This window comes from Rattus norvegicus, chromosome 5 (genome assembly GCF_036323735.1).
Source record: "Rattus norvegicus strain BN/NHsdMcwi chromosome 5, GRCr8, whole genome shotgun sequence".
Classification (NCBI taxonomy): domain Eukaryota; kingdom Metazoa; phylum Chordata; class Mammalia; order Rodentia; family Muridae; genus Rattus; species Rattus norvegicus.
In genome coordinates this window covers 120792818-120817242 of record NC_086023.1, presented here as the reverse complement: position 1 = coordinate 120817242, position 24425 = coordinate 120792818, and the positions used below count along the sequence as shown (strand labels likewise).

The 24425-nt window shown below is 45.0% G+C and overlaps 1 protein-coding gene and 1 long non-coding RNA gene across 6 annotated transcripts in view; one reads left to right on the top strand and one right to left on the bottom strand.

Moving 5' to 3' along the window:
* Raver2 (ribonucleoprotein, PTB-binding 2) overlaps window positions 1-20436 on the bottom strand; it is a 101475-nt gene extending 81039 nt beyond the window's left edge. Inside the window, exons 1-3 of one of the 5 annotated variants that reach the window (XM_063287969.1) lie at window positions 16983-20436; window positions 16399-16452; window positions 9002-9111 (exon numbers count right to left, since the gene is read on the bottom strand). Coding sequence is in view for 3 of the 5 variants with exons in the window: in XM_039110292.2 (XP_038966220.1) it covers window positions 260-878 (619 nt within the window). In the remaining 2 variants the exon portion in view is untranslated. Of the gene's footprint in view, window positions 1-259; window positions 894-9001; window positions 9187-16398; window positions 16453-16982 lie in introns of those variants that run through there. The other 4 variants (XM_063287970.1, XM_039110292.2, XM_006238451.5 and 1 more) reach the window with 4 other exon arrangements.
* Window positions 20437-22278: 1842 nt separating this feature from the next.
* Window positions 22279-23974, top strand: LOC134479016 (uncharacterized). Its single transcript, XR_010051938.1, has 2 exons — window positions 22279-22688; window positions 23076-23974. It is a non-coding gene; the product is annotated as an uncharacterized LOC134479016 (long non-coding RNA).
* Window positions 23975-24425: the final 451 nt, after the last annotated feature.

Sequence of the window (24425 nt, the reverse complement as noted above, 5' to 3'; positions counted from 1 at the left end):
GGAACACAAAGTACAGACCAGACGTGGCAGCAGCCGCCCCAGAACCCCCAGACCCTACATGAGCCGCTCCGTCTTGCCCAGCCTCAGTTTCCCAACATGCTGCTCTCACTGGCTGCAGACCAGTGAGACTTTGCTTCGTCGAGGTAAAGGGCTCAGCGTGCATATCTTCCTCCTCTCCTAGGCGCCCGGACCAGCCCGGATTCCTCCGGGTTGCGGTGTCCCCAATCCCGGCCCGGTCACCCCGGCCCGGTGCCCATACCTGGGAGCTGCTGTCCTGGGGCAGGTTTTTCACCAGGATTTTCCTCCGGTTGCTCAGCTCCCGTCGCATCCGCTGCAGCCGTGCAGCCACCTCCTGGGGGTGCAGCGCAGCCACCTCCCCCGGGCGCAGCGCGGGCTCCACGGCCTCCCCCGCCGTCCCAGCAGAGGGTCCGGATCCCGAGCCCGGGCCCCCCGCGCCGCCTCCCCGCGCCGCCATCTTCCCGGCGCCCCGCTGCAGACTCCGAGAGGCCGGAGCGAAGCGGGAGAGAAAGCGGAGAGGCCGCGCGGGGGCGAGGCGGGCCGGACGCGGAGCAAGGGCGCGCGGGCGGGGGAGGCGCCGCAGCCACCGACGCGGGAGGGGCGGAGCTCAGAGACACGCCCTGCACAGCCACGCCCCCGATGCTCCGCCCCCTCCCCGCAGGACACCTGCGGAATCTAGGACTCGGTGAGGTGGTGGGACTTGAACCCGTACCAACACTTCCCCTAGCTCGCCGCGCTCGGCCTGGCCTCTCAAACCCGGGGGCACCAGGCGCCACTGCGCCACCTGGAGAACCCCTCAATTCTGATACATCAAGAAGTGCGCATTTGGCAAAGTTTAAGTTTTCGATGAAACATAACATATGAGGTTTATCTAAAAAGAAAAGATTCTGGAGGAAGGTTTGGTATATTTAGTAAGACCTGAGCATAACAAATTTTCCGGGTTGTGTATAAGAAATCAGTGTCTTTCATCGGTCCCTACGCTGCCTAAGATGGACAACCTGGCTAGGTGTATTTGCAACACAAATCGGAGCTAAAACAGAAGGCAGGAGGCAGGAGAAAAAGTTCCTTGATTATTTGAATTGAAACTTGGAAAGAGACATACTGTGTAAAGATATACCTAGTCAAAGTGAGATCTACAAAATATAATGTCCGTTGACTAGCACCAGCTGTAATGACCATTAGCAAACACAAAATATGTACCTTAAGTCTGCCTCATGAAAGTGCACTAAAATAAAAGCCTGTATAACATCAGCCAGTGATCTGTTAAAAGAAAATACTTTAAACACAGCAGAAGTATATAAATAAAGGAGTTTTAAAAATCATGAAAGGGTTGGAGAGACAGTGCATCCTTTTAGGGCACTTCTTGCTCTTGCAGAGGGCCACAGTACTATGCCAGTACCCAAGTCACATGGTTCACAACCACCTGTAACTCTACCACCAGGGGATCCAATGTACTTTTCTGACTTCCAAGGAAACACAGACACACACACACAGACACACACACACACACACACACACACACACACAAACACACATTAAATAAACAAACAAATAAATAAATAAATAAAATCATGAATTCAGTACCGAGCACGTACAACCCACATATTTCTAAGTATGTTACAATGTTTCCCTTAAAAAAATTCCAATTAGGGGATTGGGGATTTAGCTCAGTGGTAGAGGGCTTGCCTAGCAAGCACAAGGCCCTGGGTTCGGTCCCCAGCTCTGAAAAAAAAAAAAAAAAGAAAAGAAAAGAAAAAAGAAAAAGAAAAAGAAAAAAAATTCCAATTAGGCAAAGCTTATTTTCTTCACACTACACACGAAGAAACGGAATCTGGCATGATTAGGCCCAATGTTCAAAATATTATAAAATAAGGCATCTGTAATCACCCCACCCCAAAATTATGGTTAATAGTCCTCAAAGTGTTCTGGAATACTCACGTCATTAAAATGAGTCAGGGCAGTACCCCAGTATTACAGCCCTATTCCCATAGACACAGAGGGAAGATCCAATACGCCATTACAGTCTGTCCACACAGTGGAATATTGTTCAGCTACAAAAGGAAGGCAACGGTTGCCAAAGGGTAGGGAAACCTCCAGATCGTTAGATGAAAGGAGATAGAGACGACGGCTACACACTGTATGATTCTTCTCATCAGGTAAATCCACAGAGCAAAACCAAGAGCCAGGCAGGGGCTGAGAAGAGCAGACCATGAAGCACAATGGCCCCACTGGCTCAAATGTTCTGGGACTAGAGAGAGGTGGCAGTTGGCAAATGCTGTAAATGGCCCAGTATTGCCCCGTTCCTTTTTGAACTGGTTAATAGCGTGAAGTGCACCTTATAAACATGTCAGTTTATTTCTTTTCCTGTTACTATGATAACAAAAAAAAAAAAAAAAAAAAAAAAAGGAGAAACCTTCCAAGCAAAGAAAGTTAAGGGAGAAGAGGCTTATTTCATTCAAGGACAGGGTCAGCCTAGCAGAGAGGTCACTGTGACAGAAGCTTGAAGCAGCTGCTCATTAGATATCCACAAGCAGGGGCAGAGAACAGTGAGTGCATGCTCTGAGCTCTCTCTCTTCACTTCAGGATCCCAGCCAGGGAGTGGGAACACTGCAGGGGCAGGGTGCCTGGTTAGTATTTCTGTTGACTTGACATAGAGTCATCTGGAAACAGTGAACCTTGATTTAGAAATTGCCACCATAAGATCCACCCGTAAGCAAGTCTGTGGAACACTGTTTTTTGGATGAATGATTGATGTGAAAGACCCAACATTCTGTCGGCAATGCCACTCCTGGGCAGGTGGGCCGAGCAAGCCAATAAGTAGTAGTTCTTTGTGGTTCGGCTTTAGTTCCTGTCTTCAGGTTCCTGCCCTGACTTCCTATCGCCACTGTCTTAGTTAGGGTTTAACTGCTGTGAAGAGACACCATGACCAAGGCAACTCTGAAAGGACAACACTTAATTGGGGCTGGCTTACAGATTCAGAGGTTCAGTCCATCGTCATTAAGGCAGGAGCATGGCAGCATGCAGATAGGCATGGTACAGGAGAAACTGAGAGTTCTACATCTTCTTGATCTGAAGGCCACTAGAAGACTGGCTTCCACGTGGCAAGGTGGAGGGTCTCAAAGCCCATCCCCACAGTGACACACTTCCTCACACAAGGCCACATCTACTCCAAAAAGGCCACACCTTCTAATAGTGCCACTCTCTAGACCAAGCATATACAAACCACCACAACCATAGACTGTAAACAATAAGATGAGACAAGCTCTTTCCTCTCTGTGGTGCTCTGCTCAAGATATTTATCACAGCAACAGAAAGCAAACTGACACATGGGTCTTCCCACCTTCATTAGTAGAATCAGGATAAGCCCCACAGATATGTTGACCTCCATAGGCTCATAGGGACTGGCACTATTAAGAGATATGGCCAAGGACTAGAGAGATGGCTCAGCAGTTAAAGAACACTGACTGCTCTTCCAGAGGTCCTGAGTTCAATTCTCAGCAGACAATGGTGGCTCACAACCATCTGTAATGGGATCCAATGCTCTCTTCTGATGTGTCTGAAGACGACAGGACACTCATATAAATAAAATAAATCTAAGAAAAAAAAGGACACGGTGTGGCCTTGTTAGAGAAAGTGTGTTTCTACGAGTGGGCTTTGAAGTGTCAGATGTTCAAGCCAGGCCTAGTGACTCTCCCTGCTGCCGGTTGATTGTGATGTAGAACTCTCAGCTACCACTCCAGCCCCCGTGTCTGCCTACAGGCTGCCTTCCTTCCTGCCATTAAACCTCTGAACTGTAAGCCATCCCACTTAAATGTTTTCCTTTATAAGAGTTGCTGTGGTCACGGTGTCTCTTCAAAGCAATTAAACCCTAACTAAGACAGATGCCTATAGGCTGATCTAATTTAGATAGTCTCTTGTAGGTGTGCTTGGAGGCTTGCCTTTTAGGTTATGCTAGATCCCTCCAAGCTAACAATTAACACAACCACAGTCTATCATAAGAAAGCTTTTCTTTGCCAGTATTTTGAAATTATCATTTGGGGCTGTATATTCTGCTATAATAAGAGTTACTATATATTATGCTTCACTAATTTTGATATAGCAGACTTTTTAAGCTCTGCAATCTGCTCTGGGTTTAACATCTTTGTGTCTATATTTGGAGACCTTTGCTTTTCCAGAGAACAAAGGATAGGTGTGACTTTTGCCTTAGCAGTAAACGTCACCTTAAAGATTTGGAAGTGTAACGCTTGCTGATGGATCTTCCTGAGTTTCTCCCACCAGGATCACTGCAAGAAAGCGCTTCTTTTCCGATTCACAGCCACAATATTCTGATGTGAAAACCATCTCATTTTTATTTTAAACTTTATTCTTTTGATTTAGAATTACTTGCATCTTAAACCTAAATGATGCATGGTTTTAGAGAGCTGAAGGACTTTGAAAGGGTTAGTCTTCAAAGTGGGGAAGAACCAAGAATAGCCTCAAGTGCTATGCCCAGACTCACTCATTAAGGTTCGGAACATATATTTACCCAAACGAGTACCGTCTCCTTGACAAACGTCTATTAAAGGTCTGCTAAGTTCTACACAATAGATATATAAAGACACTGGGTACAGGAATAACACAATAAGTGTCCTGACTGATAAGGGTCAGGCCTCACTGGGAGAGAATCATATAATGATTATAATCAAGTGCCATTAACGAGTGTGCAAACAGGACTCCAGGGCAGCCCTGGGAAGCAGCCATCTCAGTGACACCAACGATGCTACATTTGCCTTTCCCAGCGGCTGGTTCCCTATTGACTTCAAAATCCACACAAATTATTCTAAATGAACTATTGTTTGAAGCCAAGTCTGGTGAATAAATCACCTCTCTCTTTCTCTCTCTCTCTCTCTCTCTTTCTCTCTCTCTCTCTTTCTCTCTCTCTCTCTCTCTCTCTCTCTCTCTCACACACACACACACACACACACACACTTTCTCTCTCTCTCCCTCCCTCCCTCCCTCCCTTCCTCCCTGCTGTGACGACAACAGTTATTCAGGTTTCATATTATTCAGGTTTCAGATCAACAATCCTTTCCTGTTACTTTTGTTCAACTGTTTTCAGAGAATTTGGAAAAAGTAACCGTCCACTGATTATACATTTAAGACAGAATTGACACACACAGAGAGAGAGAGACAGAGAGAGAGAGAGAGGAGACTTGGGAATTCCAGCCTTTACGATTCCGAAGAGGCCCTTTCACCACAGGGTTTAAAGCTGTCTCTAAATTGTAGCTTCTACAGAAAAATAAGGAGCATGCTAATCTGAACTCTTCATGGAGTGTAATTATCAAGCTGCAACGGATTACCAATATCCAGGGGTCATTATCACAATCTACATAATTACCTTGGGCTTAAAATAGAGGCTATGTGTTCATTCAGCCTTTTTTTTTTTTTTTTTTTTGGTCTTTTTTTCGGAGCTGGGGACCGAACCCAGGGCCTTGTGCTTCCTAGGCAAGCGCTCTACCACTGAGCTAAATCCCCAGCCCCCCCTTTTTTTTAAATGAGTGGTTGAATTGTTTGTCTTTAAAGCTTTGCAACTGGAGAAATTCTCAAAGAGGTGTAATAAACCTTACTACTTCTAATAAAAAACAATCTCTTGTATCCAAACATTATAATCCTATATATGATAATATAGATTAAAATAAGTTAAGTAGCGCTGGGGAAGTAGCTTAGTTGGTAGAGGGCTTATCTAGCTGCAGAAAGCCTTGGGTACAATCATCAGTACTGTATAAACCAGGTGTCAAGGTGTACAGCCATAACCACACCACTCAGGAGGAGAATAAAAGTTGAAGATTATCCTTGACTGCACTGTGAGTTTGAGGCCATTGTGGGAACACAATAGACTGCTGGGTGATGGTGGGAAAGATAAAAAGAGAGAGAGGTGGGGGGGAGAAAAGGGGAAAGTTAAGTGTTTTAATTATAATAGCATTACATTTGACGATTCCACACTACATATTGGCTGTCTACAATGTACCAGACATAGCACTGGACAGGGCACTGGATTTGATTTTTATTCCAAAGCGGATTTCTCCCTAGAGTAAGTAATTACATCTCAGGAATTCCCAGCTTTGCTTGGTTAATGCTTTTAATAAAGTGCTCAGTGGCTCAGGCTATGGCTTGATTTTGACTTGGGGAGATCATCCTAAGAAGTCAGGTCTTCTCACCCAAGGGGTTTTGTGTGTGAGTTGAGGTTAGTCCCTGGACAGGACATACAGAGCACTAAAGGTATCATCAGAAGCACCAAGGTGAGGCATTTAAGGTTCCAACTGTAAAACTGATTGTTTTAAGTGAACAGCTCAAGGAGTTCAAAGAAAACAGGAATATGGGGACTTTCCGGCAGAGAAATGGCCCAATAAGTTTAGCTTGTTGAAAATCAATTCAGAATGCAACGGTGGGAATTAGTGTATGATGTGCTAGGATTCTTGTGAGACCGAGTGAAAAGATTTCACTGAAGTTCCTACTGGGAAGAATAACGCCAGAGAACCATGGGTCTAGACACTTTATGTAGGTTATCCGAGCCTTTATTCTCTCTCTCTTTAACAGTATAGTGTTTGAACCCTGTAACTGACCTGTCAGAGAGCTAAAATGTACCTTTTTGCCAATGAGGAATGCCAGACAGGGAAGGATGGATACATTTTCAAGGACACAGCTTGGGAGCCACCAGGCTCCAGTGTAAAGTCATCTACTTTTAGGACTCAGATATATAATTGAGAAGCTGTAGCCACAGAAAAGGTTTCCTGAGATGGGCACAATAGAGTTAAGTCCTACAGACCCAAGAGAGGCAAGATCCAAGTCCAGTGACCTCAGCGCAGTTTTGTGTTACTGGAAGAACTACTTAAAGCATGAGAAAAGGCCAGATGTGGTAATACATCTGTCATTCCAGCATTTGGGCTGCTGAGAGGTTTTTTCTTTTAAACTATATTTATTTATTTCAGTGTGTGTGTGTGTGTGTGTGTGTGTGTGTGTGTGTGTGTGTGTTTCGATGCCACAGAATACATGTAGAGGTCAGAGGACAATCTATGGCAGCCAGTTCTCTCCTACTATGTAGGACTCAGAAACTGAACTCAGGTGGTCAAGCTTGGCACCAAGCGTCTTTACCCACTACACAATCATGGACCATGAGAGGATATTTAAATGTGCTAAAACTCAGCCACTTGGCTCTAAATACACAGACGTCCGTTACTAAAGGCCTTTGGGAAGATTCGCCGAGGGAATAAGCACACATACACTTATGCTAAGGAATGTCTCTTATGTTTTAAACTCGTGGCAACACACTCAGTTGTCGGCAGAGAATGGCATTACTGTTCTGACTTGAGATGGGAAGGGTGCTACAAGGAAAAGAAGAACCAGTTCAGGTAGCAAAGACTCCAAGCTCAACTTAGGCATCTGAGTTTCAGCTAATGCTGGTCACAGGACACGCACTTGCAGAAGACAGGTTAGAAGGTGTGAGCTAAAACAATTATAGCCAAAGATCACTAAGGCTGCGTGCACCATACATTGAAAAAGAAGTTCAGGGGTTGGGGATTTAGCTCAGTGGTAGAGCACTTGCCTAGCAAGTGCAAGGCCCTGGGTTCGGTCCCCAGCTCCGAAAAAAAAAAAAAAAAAAGAAAGAAAGAAAAAAGAAAAAAGAAAGAATGAAAAAGAAGTTCAAGAGGAAACAGAACTTCGTTGAACCCAAGGTCCAGAAAGGATAGAGACCCGGAAGTGTTGTGCTCTTCGCTCAGGCTCTGTTTGTACCCTGTGAGACCATCTTCTGAGACAGAACAAGTTTGAACCTTGTGAGACCATCTTCTGAGACAGAGCAGGTGAAAACGGAAAGATACTAGGCAAAAGTAACTGGACTTCACAATGCTTTGAGCCAGTGTTCTGCTTGCCTTTCCGGGAGTCTTTACAGAATTGGTAGCCATCTTGGATCACCAACTGAACCAGCTTTCACATAGTGGACCTCTGTCCTCCTGGTATGCGTCCCTTTGTGGCTCACAATCAGAGCAGCTACGATGGTCTATCAGAACCCTCTCAAAGCTGGACTCAATGACGTTCTTTTGTGTCAGGCTGCAGGGCTCACAGGCTTATGAGACCCCACTTCTCCCTCAAGAGATATAATTGATTAACAGTTGCTAGGGGAGGGAGGCCTCTAAAGAGGTGTAGCACTTGAAGTTTGTCTGACTTCCTGTAGGTAGCCCTTCACCCATGCTTTTGTAAATAACACGTTAAACCGCTCCAATCACCAAACTGGCTTCAGTGTCGTGTGCCTTCATCCTCTCTCTGAGGTGAATTGTCTCCCTGGGAAACCTCGCTGCAAAATTAGCACTTGCTGCTCTCCTGCATCCCATGACATATCAGCTATGAAAATAGAGAAGTAAACATAAATACTCGGAAAAGGAAAAAAGACCCGACATGAACTATGAAAATGTAGCTTTAGAGAAGCCAACGAAGCAAATTATCTCTATATTTTGGCAATGATATTCCTTGAAACACACCCCAAAGTGTGAGAATGGACTGGCCTTGAATTTTCAGTTCTTTACCCAGCCTCCCGAAGGCTGGGACTACCTTATCCCATGGTATGTGCCACCATGCCTGTCTCTGACCATTCTTTTAAATTGTCATATCTCTGCCTTCAGACTCACTAATGCCAACTGTAACATTAAACCAGTTAACTAAACCCATGCACACGAAACTAGAAAGGAAATGTATGCAAGCCCTTATACATATATATAATATGTAATATATTATATATATTTACTGACATGCAATAACTATATATATTTATGAGGTACAGTGTAATGACTCGATACCTGTAAATATTATATAAGAATCAAATCACACCGATTCTTTGTGGTGAGAACACTCTTTGGAGGTATGCATTATTGTTACATGGTCACTCTGCTGTGCATCAGAACACTGAAATCTAAGCATCCTATCCAATTGAGTGTCCTTGCTTATTACCCACCGTGCTTCTTGGCAGCCTCCCATTCCATTGCGCATCTGGCCTTGCAACCTTGGCTTCTTTTCTTTCTGCTTCCGTACTTCCATTCGCTTGTGGAAGTGTTACTCAGATCTCTGTCCAAGAGAGCATGCTCTATGAAGTGTTGTTGGCTAGCAACCTCTGACCAGCAGCAGTCCTCCAGATCTGCACATTCATACTCAGACTGTTCCCTCCCCACCCCACCCACTCTGTTCCCAGCAACGTCTGAATACAGTGCACAGGGTATTTCTGCCAGAAGCAATGTTCCTCTAACGGGCAATCTTTGCCAATTGCCCAGCCAAGGCTTTCTCAGAGTGCCATGCAGCCTTGGCTCTCCCTCCCCTCCCCTCCCCTCCCCTCCCCTCCCCTCCCCTTCCCTCTCCTCTCCCCCTCTCTTCTCCCCCCTCCTCTCCTGTCCTCCTCTCCTCTCCTCTCCCCCTTTCCTCTCCCCCTCTCCTCTCCCCCTCTCATCTCTCCCTCTCCTTTCCTGTCCTCTCCTCTCCCCTTCCCTTCCACTCTCCTCTACTCTACTCTCCCTTTCCCCTACTCTTCAAGTCCCCTCCCCTGCCCTCCCCTCCCCTCCCCTCCCCTTCCCTCTCCTCTTAAAGCTTCTGATCTGGTTTGTGGTGTGCCTTCCTCCTCTGCCTGCTGTCTTCGTCTTTGCCTTCACCCATGCTTTCTTCATAACATCTTTTACACATCTGATTTGGGTTTGGATGTCTACTCCTCAAAGGCTACAAACAGACACAGTTAGGGGAAAACAACAACAAAAGCACAGCAAAAACAAAACAAAACAAAACAAACAAAACAACAAATTGGGAAAAATAAAACTAGATAGTAAAACTCGATGTGAAACCTTCTCATTAGATTCCACAGTGGGGAACAGATCCCTGGCATGAGGCTGACACCCTGTTGCGAGTCATTTAACTGCTGGGAACTTGTAACAACCTGGAAGGTATTTGGAAATCCTATTGCAGAGGATTGGGGTTTGGATCCTAACACCTACATAGTGGCTCACAACTACCTGTAGCTCTAGTTCTAGGACATCTGATGCCCTCTTCTGGCCTCAGTAGGCTCCTGCACATACATAGGGCACATAAGTGCACACAAGCGTGTACCTATAAACATAAAAATAAAAAATATAAATGCAGCTTTGGGGTTGAGGAGATGACTGAGTGGTTAAATGCTCTTGCTGCTCTTCCAGATGACCCAAGTTTGATTCTTAGCGCCCACATCATGCAGTTCACAATCACCTGTAACTCCAGTTCCTGTGAACTGCTATATGCCTCTTCTAGCCTCTGTGGGAACCCACACACATGGCCTACATTCACATGGACATATACACATAAATAATAAAGTTTGAAATGTTTTTTTAAAAGAATACCAGGGTTGGGGATTTAGCTCAGTGGTAGAGAGCTTGCCTAGCAAGCGCAAGGCCCTGGGTTCGGTCCTCAGCTCTCGGGAAAAAAAAAAAAGAATACCTATGTTGGCTTTTAAATGGTGTGTGTGTGTGTGTGTGTGTGTGTGTGTGTGTGTGTGTGTGTGTGTGTGTGCAGTATACAACTGTGTACATGTATGTGAGCACATGCATGTTGGAGCCCAGATGTTGATGTTGGGTAGCTTCTTCACATGCTTTCTAGCTTGTGTCGTGAGACAGGGTCTCACTGTTTCTGGAGCTCACTGATCTGACAAGACTGACTGGCCAGGGAGATCTAGGAATCCTCATGTGTCCACCTCTCCAGAGCTGGAATCAGGGGCACATGCTACCATAGCCAGCTTTTCACAGGGTGCTGGTGATCAGTGCTACATGCCCTACATGATCACATGCCTACATGACCAATTCTCAGCCTATCGAACCATCTCCCCAGCCCCTACGTTTACTTTCTAAAGATTTATGTATGTATTATGAGTAAGTATACCACATACATGCATGCTGTGACTGATCTTCATGGGGGTCATAAAGGGACACTGGATTCCTTGAGACTGAATTTGAGTCACGTGTGAGCTGTCATGTGGATGTTGGGTACCAGGTCCTCTGTAAGAGCAGCAAGTGTTCTTAACTGCTAAATCATCTCTCTACCCCCCACCCCCACCTTATTTCAGTCTGGGGACCAAACCCATGTTAGACATGTGCTCTGCTTCTGAGTCACAGTCCGAGTTTTACGTCAAAGTTCTGCGGTGCAAATCCCTACAGAGAGATGAGGAATAGGGATGACGAGGCAGCAAAAGCAAAGCGTGAGAGGCAGACAGCCTAGTTGTTCTGGAGCATCTTTTGGGATTACAGGATTTACCACTGGTGGTAAGGACATCACCACATTTTCCCTCGGGATGGGGTGATATCAACTGTATTATGTCTCCTGTGTGCCCAGGAGAATGATGGCCTATGATGGGTGGAGGAAAATTCTGGAGCTGTTATGGTAGGTAGCAAAGAAGAAATCTCTAATGGAGTCCACAAGCAATGTCAGAAAGTCTCCAGAAGCTTATGTCCTTGCAGGGGATAGGCCATTCTCCAAGGCCATTTAATAAGAGCTGGTGAGAGGAGCGCTAACATCACAGTGGTGGCTCTCCTTGTGGTCCAGGAATGACATTGTCACAGAGCCAGAGGGATGGCGAAACCCTCAAATGATAGAAGCCTGGCATCGATGATTAGCACTCAGAAGCAGGGCACATTTCTGTAACTACCAAGAGATGTAGGGTGGTTAATAGAATCCGGTTTCGGGGTTGGGATTAGCTCAGTGGTAGAGCGCTTGCCTAGCAAGCACAAGGCCCTGGGTTCGGTCCCCAGCTCAAAAAAAAAAAAAAAAAAAAAAAGAATCCAGCGTTCCCAGTTGGGGGGGGGGAATAGAAGGGCAGGCACTGAGTGAGCTCATTGTTTAACACCTGTAACCAGAAACAAGCAGGAGAAGCAGGAGGAGGAAGTTGACTCCTCAATAAAAGTCAAGGACTCATTGTCCAGTTTCTGCGTGTGAGGACACTGACCCAGGAGGCAGTGACTAAACAGTGATCATGTCCACAAAATGAAGACTCCTGAAACTTCATGGCAAGTATTAATGGTCAAAAGCCTCGTTCTTGTACCAGAAGGGTGTTCAGGAAGAACCACTCACGGTGAGGGAGAGCATTGGACAACTGTCTGAGCTGATATTGGTACCTGAAGACCTAAGATGTCCTCCCGGTCCTCAGTTAGGGTTGGGATTTGGACCTAAAAGATGCACAGTTTGGCTAACGCCCAATTTACAGATGCTTTGCTGTCCAGGAGTCCAGCTGGTGGCCATTACACCCTTTGGGAGTAAAAGATTCACTCTCTATGTAGACCCTCAGTTAGTACTGTAAGGAGAATCCATTTGTGAAGGACAAGAGATAGCATCTGCAACTGTGACTTCTTGAACCAAGACAGTGACTAAAAAAATAGTATCCAGTCCCAGAAATGATGTCAGACACTGTGGTGGTTCCTGTGATGAGTTCATGATTAGCTTTGCTGGGCTGCAGTGCCCAGACACTCAGTCAAATATTATTCTGGTGTTTCTATGAAGGCCCTTTAATGTGATTTATATCTAAGCAGGGACCTTTTAGTAAGGCAGACTGCCCTGCATAGTGTGGCAGCCTCATCGCATCGTCTGGAAGCTTAAACAGAGCAGGAAACCCATTTCCCCAGCCGGAAGGATGTTGCCCATAGATTCCTAACACCATCTGCAATATCTGTTCCTCCTGGCTTACCAGCAGACTATCTTTGTACCTGAACTAGTCTCTAGCCTTCCTCTCTCATCAGATTTTACACTTACCAAATTTCCATAGTCTTATGAGTTAAAGCCAAATCTCTCCCTCTCTCTCTCTCTCTCTCTCTCTCTCTCTCTCTCTCTCTCTCTCTCTCTCTCTCTCTCTCTCTGTTTGTTCCACCTCTCCCTTCCACCCCTCCCCGGTGGATGGTTTGTCTGAGAAACCCTAACTAAAACAACCACCATTAGAGATCTTAAGATTGTTTGGATGGCAGTTCCTGTCCTATCTCTGCTGAAGTCACCAATTTGTCAAATGGATTCTAGAGACTGACCATAGGTTTCTATGAACTCAACCAAGTAGCAGCTCCAGTCATAATTGTGCCAGAAATGATAGTGATGGGAAAATATATATCTTCACCCTGTAACACTATATAGTAATTGGTTTGGGAATTACCTTTTCACTTGGAGGAGAGGAATTTGTAATCACACAGAATGGAGAACAAAACTCACAGTTTTGAACTCTGGGCTTCACTATTCTTTAAAAGCGTTGGGTTTCTTCAATATTTATGTATGTATGTATGTATGTATGTATTATTTTAGTGTGCATGTGTGGAAGTCAGAGGACAACTTTCAGGAATTGGCTCTCTTCTACATGTGGGTTCTGGGGACTGAACTCAGGTTGTCAATCTTGGCACCATGTGTCCATATCTGCTGAGACGCCTTGCCAGCCTCATGGTAATCCTTTACCCTTAGTCATGATATATCTTGAAGATCCCTACCATTCCACTGACCCAACACACAGTAATAGGGCATTAATTTAGGAGGTCTCGAGAGGGTTTCTTAATACCAGATGTTGGAGGAAGCCACATGAGCTCCAGGAGTTGAAGGTAAAACCTGCATGGAATGCAGGACCTGCCACCTCAGTCAAGTTTCTATAATTTCAGTGACTAGGGCCAGGCAAGAATACCTTCAGAAGTAAAGACAATTTGTCTCGTCTAGTTCCTGCTAGTAGAAACAAGAGAGCAGGTGATGTAGCAGACATCTGGTTTGGGAACACCCCACTGACCAACCACACTCAGCATTGCTATGGATGCAACTTTATCCTGTAGACAGTCAGCACTGAGTAGGAACTACAGGACAAGAGCTCTGAGGGGCCAGGCTGCAGCCCCAACGCTACAACCCTGACAACCTCATAAGGAGATTAGCAAAAAAAAGCATGGCTAGACATACATAGAAATAAATATGAAGTTTGAGAATTGTTTGTTTGATTGGGTGGTTGTTGTAGTTGTGGTGGTGGGTGGTGGTGGATGGCGGTGGTGGTGATAGGTGATGGTGGTAGTGGTGGTGGTGGTGGTGATGGTGGGTGGTGGGGGGTGGTGGTGGGTGGTGGGTGGTGGATGGTGGTGGTGGTGGGTGGTGGTGGTGGTGGTGATGGTGGGTGGTGGTGGTGGTGGTTGTGGTGGTGGTGGTGGTGGTGGTGGTAGTGGAGGTGATGGTGGTGGTGATGGTGGTGGTGGTGGGTGGTGGTGGTGGTGGTGGTGGTGGAGGTGATGGTGGTGGTGGTGGTGGTGGTGGTGGTGGTGGTTTGTCTTACACACCAATACCCACCATCCTTCTACTTTGGGAAGGCACAAAAACTTCAAATAATCACAGTCATGAAACCTAACCTTCTGTCATCGAATGACCGTGATGACAGAGATGGCATCTTCTTGTGGGTTCTGTATATATGAGCACCTATCCCAGGTTCATCTCTGCCAATCTATCAGTACTAGAAACTGATATGGAGACCTGAAAGTAGACGTTCTTCAAAAGCACACAAAGTGATTTGCTGTTATAAATTCTGTCCTGGAAAGGTTGGTGGCTCATCTTACAGGCTTATACATTTATTCTAAGAGGAATTTTTTTTTCTACATGTCCTTCCTCCAGGGTTCATAGAATGTTTGGCTCATGGGTATGGCCTTGGGGCCAGTTTCCATTTAAAGTGAAAGGCTCTTGACTGGAGCTCTCCCTGATTCCTCGCCATCCTGTAGAAGCCAGCATAATAAAGTATTGTGATGTATTGTTGAAGGCAACTGAAATGCCAGCTCAAAAGCAATCCTCCAAAGGACAAGGTGACACCATTTAGGGGTATTGCAAATACATGAGATCAGAGACCTCTATGTGGCTCTGTTTCTCCAAGTGAAAAGAGACATAATGTCAGAGACCAAGGGCAGTGAAGCTGTACTTATGATAACTCCCAAGAACCTTCTAGGGGTCGTTTTTTGCTTCTTGTACCCAAACTCTGAGCTCAGGGAGACTGTAGTCTTTAGTCCCAAAGTAGCATGGTTGGGTCTGGTGACAGATGTTGTACTTAATTATGAGTTATGGCTGTGACCTGAGTGTTTTGGTATTTCGTATTCTTCAATATGTGGTAGAGTTGTTATTTACACCACAGCAATATATCCAGAATGGAAGGAAAAAGCAGGGTTCTATGTATGCATGATGAGAACCTGGGCACCTCGGTGCATGGCGGTCTAGTTATGTCCATGAGAAGCTATCTTGCTTTGGGGAGGTATGGTTGCTAAGGAATCAGATTCTCTCAGAAATGCAGTGTGGGATCCTACTAGTGTGTAGGCTACTGGGGTCAGTTGAAGTGATAGTGGAGAGTGAGAGGAATCTTCATGGGGCAGTAGAGAAAGGAGACAATAATTTCCAGCTATTGTTCTGAGGTCAGCAATAGCATCCAGGGATACTCTTTGTCCTATGGACCTCTTTAAAGTGTCCTTTCAGGAAAAGAGGCTCACAGGAGTCATGGAGGAGTTGCTCCCTAACAGTTGCTACCAGGGAAATGCATCTGTGGAACACAATAGAAAATCTCAGAGGTCTTTGGATGTGTCTCTGAGCTCTCCCATTCAAAGATCCTGCTGGCTGAGCATGCCTGGCCAGTTTTTACTCTGACCCGCTATCAAAGTCATGCACAGCCATGTTGTGCCTAGCCAATGACTTGAGCAGTGAGGATCCTAGAGCCAGTTCATCCTCCTAGTGCCTGGCTGTTCCTCCACTGCAGAAGTCATTTGGCCTTGCTGTGCTGTTGTTTAGAAGTCTATCTACGAGGTCCCTCTTTTCTCCTCTCCTTCCCTAGGGTCAGGACTATACTCTGTGTCTCCTTCTATCTCTCCCTTGTTTTTGTGGGTACCCCTTTCCATGAAGTTCTTGGCCCTCAGTCTTTAATTGGTCTCTTTCTTCCTGAAGGACTGACCTGAGGGAAACCATCTTTCAAATTTTGACACTGACGTTTTGGCAGTTGTTGATCCACACTCATTCATTCTTCACCTGTTCTACCACCTCAGACAACGCCCATCAGCTTTATCCCTTTAGTTAGCACTGAGACTCTGGCTCATTTCCTGACTATATGAGTCTGTGCTGAAGTATGGCAGCCAAGGAGTACCCATTTTAGATCTGTTAGCTGAGTCTCAGTGGCAATCTCAGCATTAATTGGTAGTGAATTATAGTCTTTGGGCAACTGTAGCATTGAAGGAAAGCTAGCAATTGACACCTATCATCAATGCATAAATTATCCAAACTAATAGGCAATTAAAGAAACCTACTAAGTAAGCATCCGGTGTTAGACTTTCTTATTGCAATGAGTAAATACCTAAAAGAATCAACCTAAAGGGGAGAGTTACTCACCTGACTCACAGTTTTAGTCCACAGGTCTTCTTATCTCCAGTGATTCTCAGCCCACTGTAAGGCATAACATCATGACAGCAAGAGCATGTGGCAGAGGCTACCTAACTCATGGTTCATAGAAAGCAGAGGTGATTGAGAGGACCCTGGACAAGATATTTGCCACCAAGGACATGTCCCCAATGTCCTCCAGGTAGGCCTCACCTCCTAAAGTTTTCAGATCAGCCACAGTAGCCCCAGCATCTGTAGGCCAATCCCTCATAAGCCTTTGGGAACACCTCACATCCAAACCATAACATTTGATGTTGGCCCTTTTGAAAGGCTCATGCTTTTTTCACGATGGAAGATGTGTTTAGTCTGAGTCCCCAAAGCCTTAATAGTTCCAACATTGCTTAAAAGTCCTGGCTCAAAGTCTCCTCTGAAACAAACTATTAGCTGTGAGCTCCTATAAAGTAAAAAGCTAAATGCCACCCAAAAGCAGTAGAATAAACACTCTTATTTGAAAAGAGAGGAATCAGTAGGGGCAGGATGGTAAAAAGGAAGGTTTAAACAAAAGCAAGCCCCAAATCCATCAAAGCAAACATTACCTTCTGCAGCTCTATGTCCAACGCTGAAGCCATATGGTGTAATGTGACCGCTAGGGTGCTTGGGTAACCTTGCCACTTGCACCCCACTGGATCTTTCTGTTGGCCTGGCTTTTCTTGCCCCCCCCCCCCCGCAGCTTTCTCCTTAAGATCTTCCATCTCCGATTTCCCTGGCTCTATGTTGAAGTTAAGGCTATGCCCTCACAGCTTCATACGTCACCCTCAGAGACAGCCTGGAGGGACCCACATCCTGTAGCACATTTCTGGATCTCCCTTTTGAAATCTGACAAAGCCTCTATGTCCCTGGTTTTACATAATCCCAAGAACTGTCATCACATTCAGTGGCAGCAGCCTGCTCTCACCCCCAGGTCACAGCCACACTGGCTTCTCCATGTCTGGGCAGTTGAGAATGGCAAAGAAAACCCTGGTAAAGCAACTTCTTCCTAGGCAGATGTGGGGAAGCAAAGTGCTGTCTTCCTCTTCACAGAAGGTTCCCACATTTGAACCTGCGATGGGTGAAGTCTAGCCAGTCCCTGGGATGTTCTCATCTCCCTGGGTATCTTTCTTGTTCTCCTGAAGAAAATTCCTTGGCCTCATTTTATTGGCCTTTGTCTCTTTAACAGTCACATCCTCTTTTCTTTATCTTTTTATAGACAAGGTCTCTTGTGTGGCTCAGGCTGACCTGGAACTCCTTGTGCAGCTGAAGATGAACTTGAAATTCTGATCCTCCTACCTTCTAATCCTGAGTGCTGGGATTGAAGGTGTAGACCACGATATCCCAATCCAGTTTACAAAGTACTGAGGATTGGACCCAGGGCCTCACGTGTACTGAACAAGCGAAGTTTCTAGCAAAGTTACACCTACAGTGGTCAGGTTTCACATTTTAAAAGTCGATCTGAGATCCTGTTAGATGGTTCAGTGGGGAAAGGTGCTTGACACCAAGTCTAATGACTTGAGTTCCATTCTGAGGACTCTCTTGATAGTAGGACTTCCACATGTGCTCTCTCTCTCTCTCTCTCTCTCTCTCTCTCTCTCTCTCTCTCTCTCACACACACACACACACACACACAGAGAGAGAGAGAGAGAGGGGGGGGCAGACATAGATAATTCCTTCTCTTAGGGAGATGTAAATGATGTAAATGACATCTGTTTCCTCCTACAGTCCCAATGGCAAACCAAGGTGGACTCCACCAAACTTCACTCTGGGAAACCAATGAGTTTATCAAGCTTATTTACAGGACAATGGGTGATGGGCTGTGGATGACTCTAAAGCAGCCACACTAGAAGGACTGCACCTGGAATATGTGATGGATGAGCCCTCCATGGCTGTGTAGATGTTTTCTCCTTTTATCTTTTCCCACTTATATCTTTTTAGCCCTTCCCAGAGAAGTCTAGGCTCTATGCAATTAGGGAAGAATTTCATACAGCTGGTTGAGAAGGGTGGCTGGATACTCAGATGAAGGTCCTTTATGGTCCCCTCCTTCCGAGAGGGAAGACCAACAGTCAACAAATCCCAGCTGTGCTGATCTTTGGCAAGCTGGTTCAGGCAAACTCCTAAAGATGACAACAGTTTGACTTAGAGGAAAATCCTGTTTTACTAACATATGGGGCTGGAAAGATGGCTTAGTGGTAAGAGCACTTGCTTTGACCCAAGTTTGGTTCCCAGTACCCATGTTGAGCAGCTGACAACTGTCTTCAGAGTTAGCTATAGGTTCAAATACTTCCTTCTGGTTTCCATGGATACCTGCATAGAAGTGGTCATACCTACACAGAGACATATAATGTTTAAAATTAAAGTCTTTAAAATTAGCCAACAAATATCTTTCACAGATTCTACATTTATATCCCCTCTCAACCAACTTGGAGATAAGTTTTTGACATAATTTCTCCCGTCCCTTCCCAAATATATTGCTGGATCCATCATCCTAGGATTTTCCCATTAAGTCTTGCAGACTCATTACCATCTGAGCTGCTCCCTCAGAAGGCACTCTCCTCCAAACTGCCTCTGTTTTTAGCTAATTTGGCATGTCTTCATCCTTCCATGCGCGTGTTCTCGCCAGCTTTCCCCACTTCTTCTTTGGTTTTGATATTTCATTACTTCTGCTTTTGTGCTCAGCTGACCGTTTTGCGGGCAGCGGTTTGATTTTATTCACCTGGTAACAGAAACCCAAGCTTTGAAGTCAGATGCCCCTAGAATAGTTTTCGCATGAGCACAAGTCTTTCTTTGATACACTTTCAGGCTGCTGAATGTATTTCTAATGCAGAAAAAGACTTCAAGGCTGAGTATGACAAAGAAGGCTTCAGTGAGTTGGGTAATGTAACTTCCATGCATCCTGTTGAAACTCTCGCAGGTGCCATTGGAACCTGTGTCTCTCAGGCAGACACACACACGTTACAGTATAACTATTTTCTTCATATTCATTCACAAAACCCAACCAAGTTTCTGTTGGATTGAGTCTAAGAGGCTAACTCAATAGAAGCATGTTATAATCACTCCTTTATGAGCACCTTAAAGCACTAGATGCTTGACAGAGAGTAAGCCAGCTCCACCGGGTCCTTCTGCCTTCAGGCAGGATGTGCACAAACAGGGCAGACCGGATGACAAGCTGATAAACTCAGCCTAGACTTTAACAATGGGTAGTCAGGAATTCCTTCTTTAAATATAGCAATCTTTTTGTTGTAGTAGCTCAAGTGAATTTTACAGTAAGTATGATATAGAAGTTAAAAGTGCCAAGTGTGTATATTTTCTACAGCCAGTGAAGATATATGTTCCAACTATTTATTTCTTATAAAATTTCATGCAAATGACCATTTTCTATTTTTGTTGGAACAGAACTGATTTATTCAGCATTTATCAATCTCAAATCAGCACTTGGCAATTTTTTATTATCTATCACTTGAAAGTCACCACAGACTCACAGCTCCTTTGACAGGCTCAATATCTTCTGATTACTTCGGTCAGTTCTTGTAAAAACCGAGTTTGTTTTGTGTATGTGTGTGCACCTACGTGAGTTTATGTTCATCACGCATATTCAGGAGCTGCTGAGGCTGGACGAGGATATCAAGTGACCATGAACTGGAGTTACAGGGGACTGATGGCTTCCATGTGAATAATGGGAACTGAACTCCAGAGCGCTGCAAAACTTCGAAGCACTCGAAACCTCTGGGTCATCTCTCCATCCCAACTTTGAGTTTCTGTTTTCTCTGGACTGGATTCTGCCTGTTAACATGTGTGTTCTAAAACCTTTAGTTTTCTTGTAAATAACAAGACATGTTGGGGTGTTCTTGCAATGCTGTCTTAATTACTTTCTACTGCTGTGGCAAAGCACCGTGACTGAGACAACTTACAAAACGAAGCTTAAATCTGGGGGTTCTCAGTTCTAGGAGGTTAGAATTCATGACCATCACAGCATGTAGCATAGCTGAGAATTCATCTCTGATTCACAAGCATGAGACAGAAAAGGAGAGGGAGGGAGGGAGGGAGGGAGGGAGGGAGGGAGATACAGAGAGAGAGAAAGAGAGAGAGAGAGAGAGAGAGAGAGAGAGAGAGAGAGCGTTAACTGGGAATAGTATGGACTTTTGAAACCTCAAAGTTCACCCCCAGTGACAAACCTTCTTCAACAAGGCCACACCTCTGACTCCTTCCCTAACAGTTCTACCAACTGGGGACCAAACATTCAATATGAGCCTATGGCAAGCCATTCTCATTTAAACCACCACAAATCCACTCCCCGGCCCATATAAGCTTGTGGTCACATCATAATGTGAAATGCATTTAGCACAACTTCAAAAGCCCTCATAGGAACAGTTTCAACACAGTTTAAAAGTCCACAATCTCTTTTAAGGCTTAAAGCAATCTCTTAATTGTAACCCTCTGTAAACTCAAAAGGCGAATTATGTACTTCCAACGTATAGAATATATATTTCAAAAGAGAGCAATAGAGACACAGTGAGGAAATACTGAGCAAAAGGAACAATAAAACCCATCAGATCAGACTCCAAATCCTGTAGTTCTATGTCCAAGTGTCAAAGGCTTAGATGGCTCTGCACTTCAGCTGTCTGCAGCTGTCCTTGGTTGGTATCCGATTGCCCAGGCATCTCAACATCTTGGGGTCTCCAATATTACCCAGCTTTACTTTCACAGCTTTATGCGATGGTCTTTCTGAGCCTCCATGCTGGAACTCCCCTGATACATGCCTGGCCAAAGCAGCTTTCCTCAACTGTAAAGGAAGATTCCACACCCCCCTTACTCCTGATACTCTAAAGCTAGAACCCCAGGGCTAAATTCTGCTGCCTGCTTGGGAGGGAACCAGGTCCCCTCCTTGAATTACATTTGCATAAGCTTTGACTTGTTGATGCTTTTAGGACTACGAAATCCACCAACTTCTTCCCTTTACTGAGTTACAGTATTGGCTGTACTGCACTAAGGGTACCACTCCATTTAGTCCATTTTTCCTGATCCTTTTCAACTCAAACCAAGGCTCCAATATTATATTTCCTGGTGTTCTTTTTCTCCCCAACCCAAACATTTTGTCTTTGTTTTTGCTCCACTTGTCCTTTCTCATTGTAGATCTGCATAAGAGTGATTAGTAATAACCAAGTGATATTAGTCTGTCTTGGAAACTTCTCTAATTAAATTAATTCCAAAACTCTTCAGTTTAGCTTCAGGCAGAGGCCAAAAGAGATCTAACTGGAAATAGCATGGGCTTTTGATGTCAAAGCCCATCTCCAGTGACACATATTTTCCAACAAGGCCATACATACTTCCTAATCCTTCCCAAACAGTTCCACCGACTCAATAGATACTTTAATATACGGGCCTGGAGGTGGGGGTCTCATTCAGATTGCTGAAATTATCCTTCTTAACATCTGTCAGTCTTCACAGTTCCTATAGAGCTCTAGTGCTCCATACAGAAGAATGTTGAATAGAGAAAACCAGTGTAATCAGAGCTCATAGTGACAAGATGACCTAAACCCCATTTGTCTCCATTTAAGGACCAGGTCTGATTTCAAAAAGAAGGCCATAAGGTACCAGCTCCAGGAACGAATCATAAGTCCTAGGAACGAGGCCATAAGGCATTAAGATCCAGGAACAGCCAATAAAGATCCAGAAACAAGGTCATAAAACCTCCTCCCAAAGAACAACCTAGGGATAAGCACAAACATGGGAGGATATCTTATCTTGAATGGGCCATCTGTACTGGGCAGCTCTAGCTCATCCTATCTATGGTTAAACGGTCATGCTGGGCAGCTCTAGCTCATCCTATCTATGGTTAAATGGTCACGCTGGGCAGCTCTAGCTCATCCTATCTATGGTTAAACGGTCATGCTGGGCAGCTCTAGCTCATCTTATCTATGGTTAAACGGTCATGCTGGGCAGCTCTAGCTCATCCTATCTATGGTTAAACGGTCATGCTGGGCAGCTCTAGCTCATCTTATCTATGGTTAAATGGTCATGACATAGGAATGTGGACCACTGACCACCTGTGACCCCCTAGGACCCACCAATGAAATGTCAGTTCACCTCATCCTTCTAGAGAGTTCCTCCAGTTTCCTATAAGAAGGCCTGCATGCCTTTGCCTGCGGTCACCATTTGGAAGAATGGTTGACCCGCACGCTGGTCGTTTCTTCACGTTGTCTTTGCATTCTATCTGAGTCTGGGCCCTTCCTTCAGCGAGTTTCAGACCCTTCCAATAGCAGTGCTTCCTTGTGAGTACTGAAAGTAGTTTGAGCTCTAAAAGGGAAATAGAAGCTATCCAGGTGAAGTAGAGGGCAACAGGAAGTCTAGGCACTGAGGAAACCCGGGGAGGTTACACAATGATTGGTTGGGCATAATACTGTGTGCAATAGGATTCGAAAGAGGTGGCCATGACAAGGAAGCATGTCTCAGTGACACTCACCTAGGCTGGGGAATGAGGGGTGTTGGCGGGGCAGGCTTCCTGAATAAAGTGCCTCCTCGCTTCCCACCCACGTCCATTCCCTAAGTAATGTAGGCCGTGTGGCTAGCTAGCAAATGGAGCAGACGTGATATGTCACTTTTTGGTTGAGGCAGCAAAGGACTCCATTTCCACTCTCTTTCTCTGACGAACATTCCAGATGATGCCATCTCTGTCGTGTGGGTCTCTGAAGGACTCCAGGAAGCACAGTACCTAGCCGCCTACCTGCAATCATTGGGCATAGAAGTAAGCAGGAGTCCAGAAGAGGACATTGCTGATCGCAATAGCAAATCCGGCATCTGTAAAATGAATGCAGCCTCCTTTCTCCCTTATCCATCATGGCCAAACTTGATCCTTCATTGTCTGCTAAGGGCAGAAGAGCATCAAGTCAGGCATTAAGATACTATATTGCTACTTAAGCTAACTCAAAAAAGCCACCAGATTTCATGTGGTATAATCCAAGAAGTTATCTGCTGGGGGGAAAAGTAGATTGAAAAATACCTTGGCAGGGGATGTAACCCAGGCAGAACACTTGCTTAGCACGACTGAGGCCCTCAGTTTCAAAGTCGCTCTATTGGCACAACTAGTTACAACTAGTTACAACTAGTTACAACTAGTTACAACTCTGTGGGAAATGTACAGAGAGATACATGACCTTCATTCCCCAAGAAAGTTCTGGAGGTTATTCCACTCCTTACCACAGCTCATTTGATTTGCACATGCCCTTCTCCTCAGGGCACCATTACTGTGGAGGGAGGGAGGGAGGGGAGGAGAGAGGGAGGGAGGCCTGTAGTGTGGAGATGGGAATGTTGTCTAGGCAGGCCTTCCTTTACCTCCCAAATCCTTAGCTCATTTCAGCTGTGTGTCGCAGAAGCATAAACAGAGGACAGTCTATTCATCTTTGTAATTCTCTGTGTTAGGGATCAAGCTCAGAGCCTTCTAAGCAGGCATCCACCACTGAGTTATTACTTCAGCCCACCTGTCTTTTTTTTTTAAAACTGACCAAAGCACATTCCCCTAATCCCACTGAATGAATACACTGTATTTCTACTAATGCAACACAGACAAGACCTTGAGTGTGCAAAAAAAAAAGTTCTATGAGTCTTTACAAAATACTTCTTGCTTTAGACGCTTTTAACTCCTGGTATGAAACCTGTTCTTGACTTGATATCTGTTATCTGATCATTGAACGTAAATTCCACGAGGAAGATCCTTGTTCTGTAAGGTTTTTTTTTCCTTTCTTCCCTTTCAGATTTCTTTCTTTCTTCCTTTCAGTGATGATGGATATTGAGCCCCGAGTCTACCACTAAGCTACATCCCTATGTCCCTAGCCTAGGATTTAGTTTTGTCATTGGATCCGATTCCCAGAGTTTAGTGTTAAGTTCTGACACGCAGAAAGTTTGGTTTATAACTTCTAAGGATCTCAACAAAAAGAGCCAATAAATAATCTCAACAAAAGTAATCAAAAAATTATATCATGAGAGCCCAGATGGAGACCATTGTAGTTCTT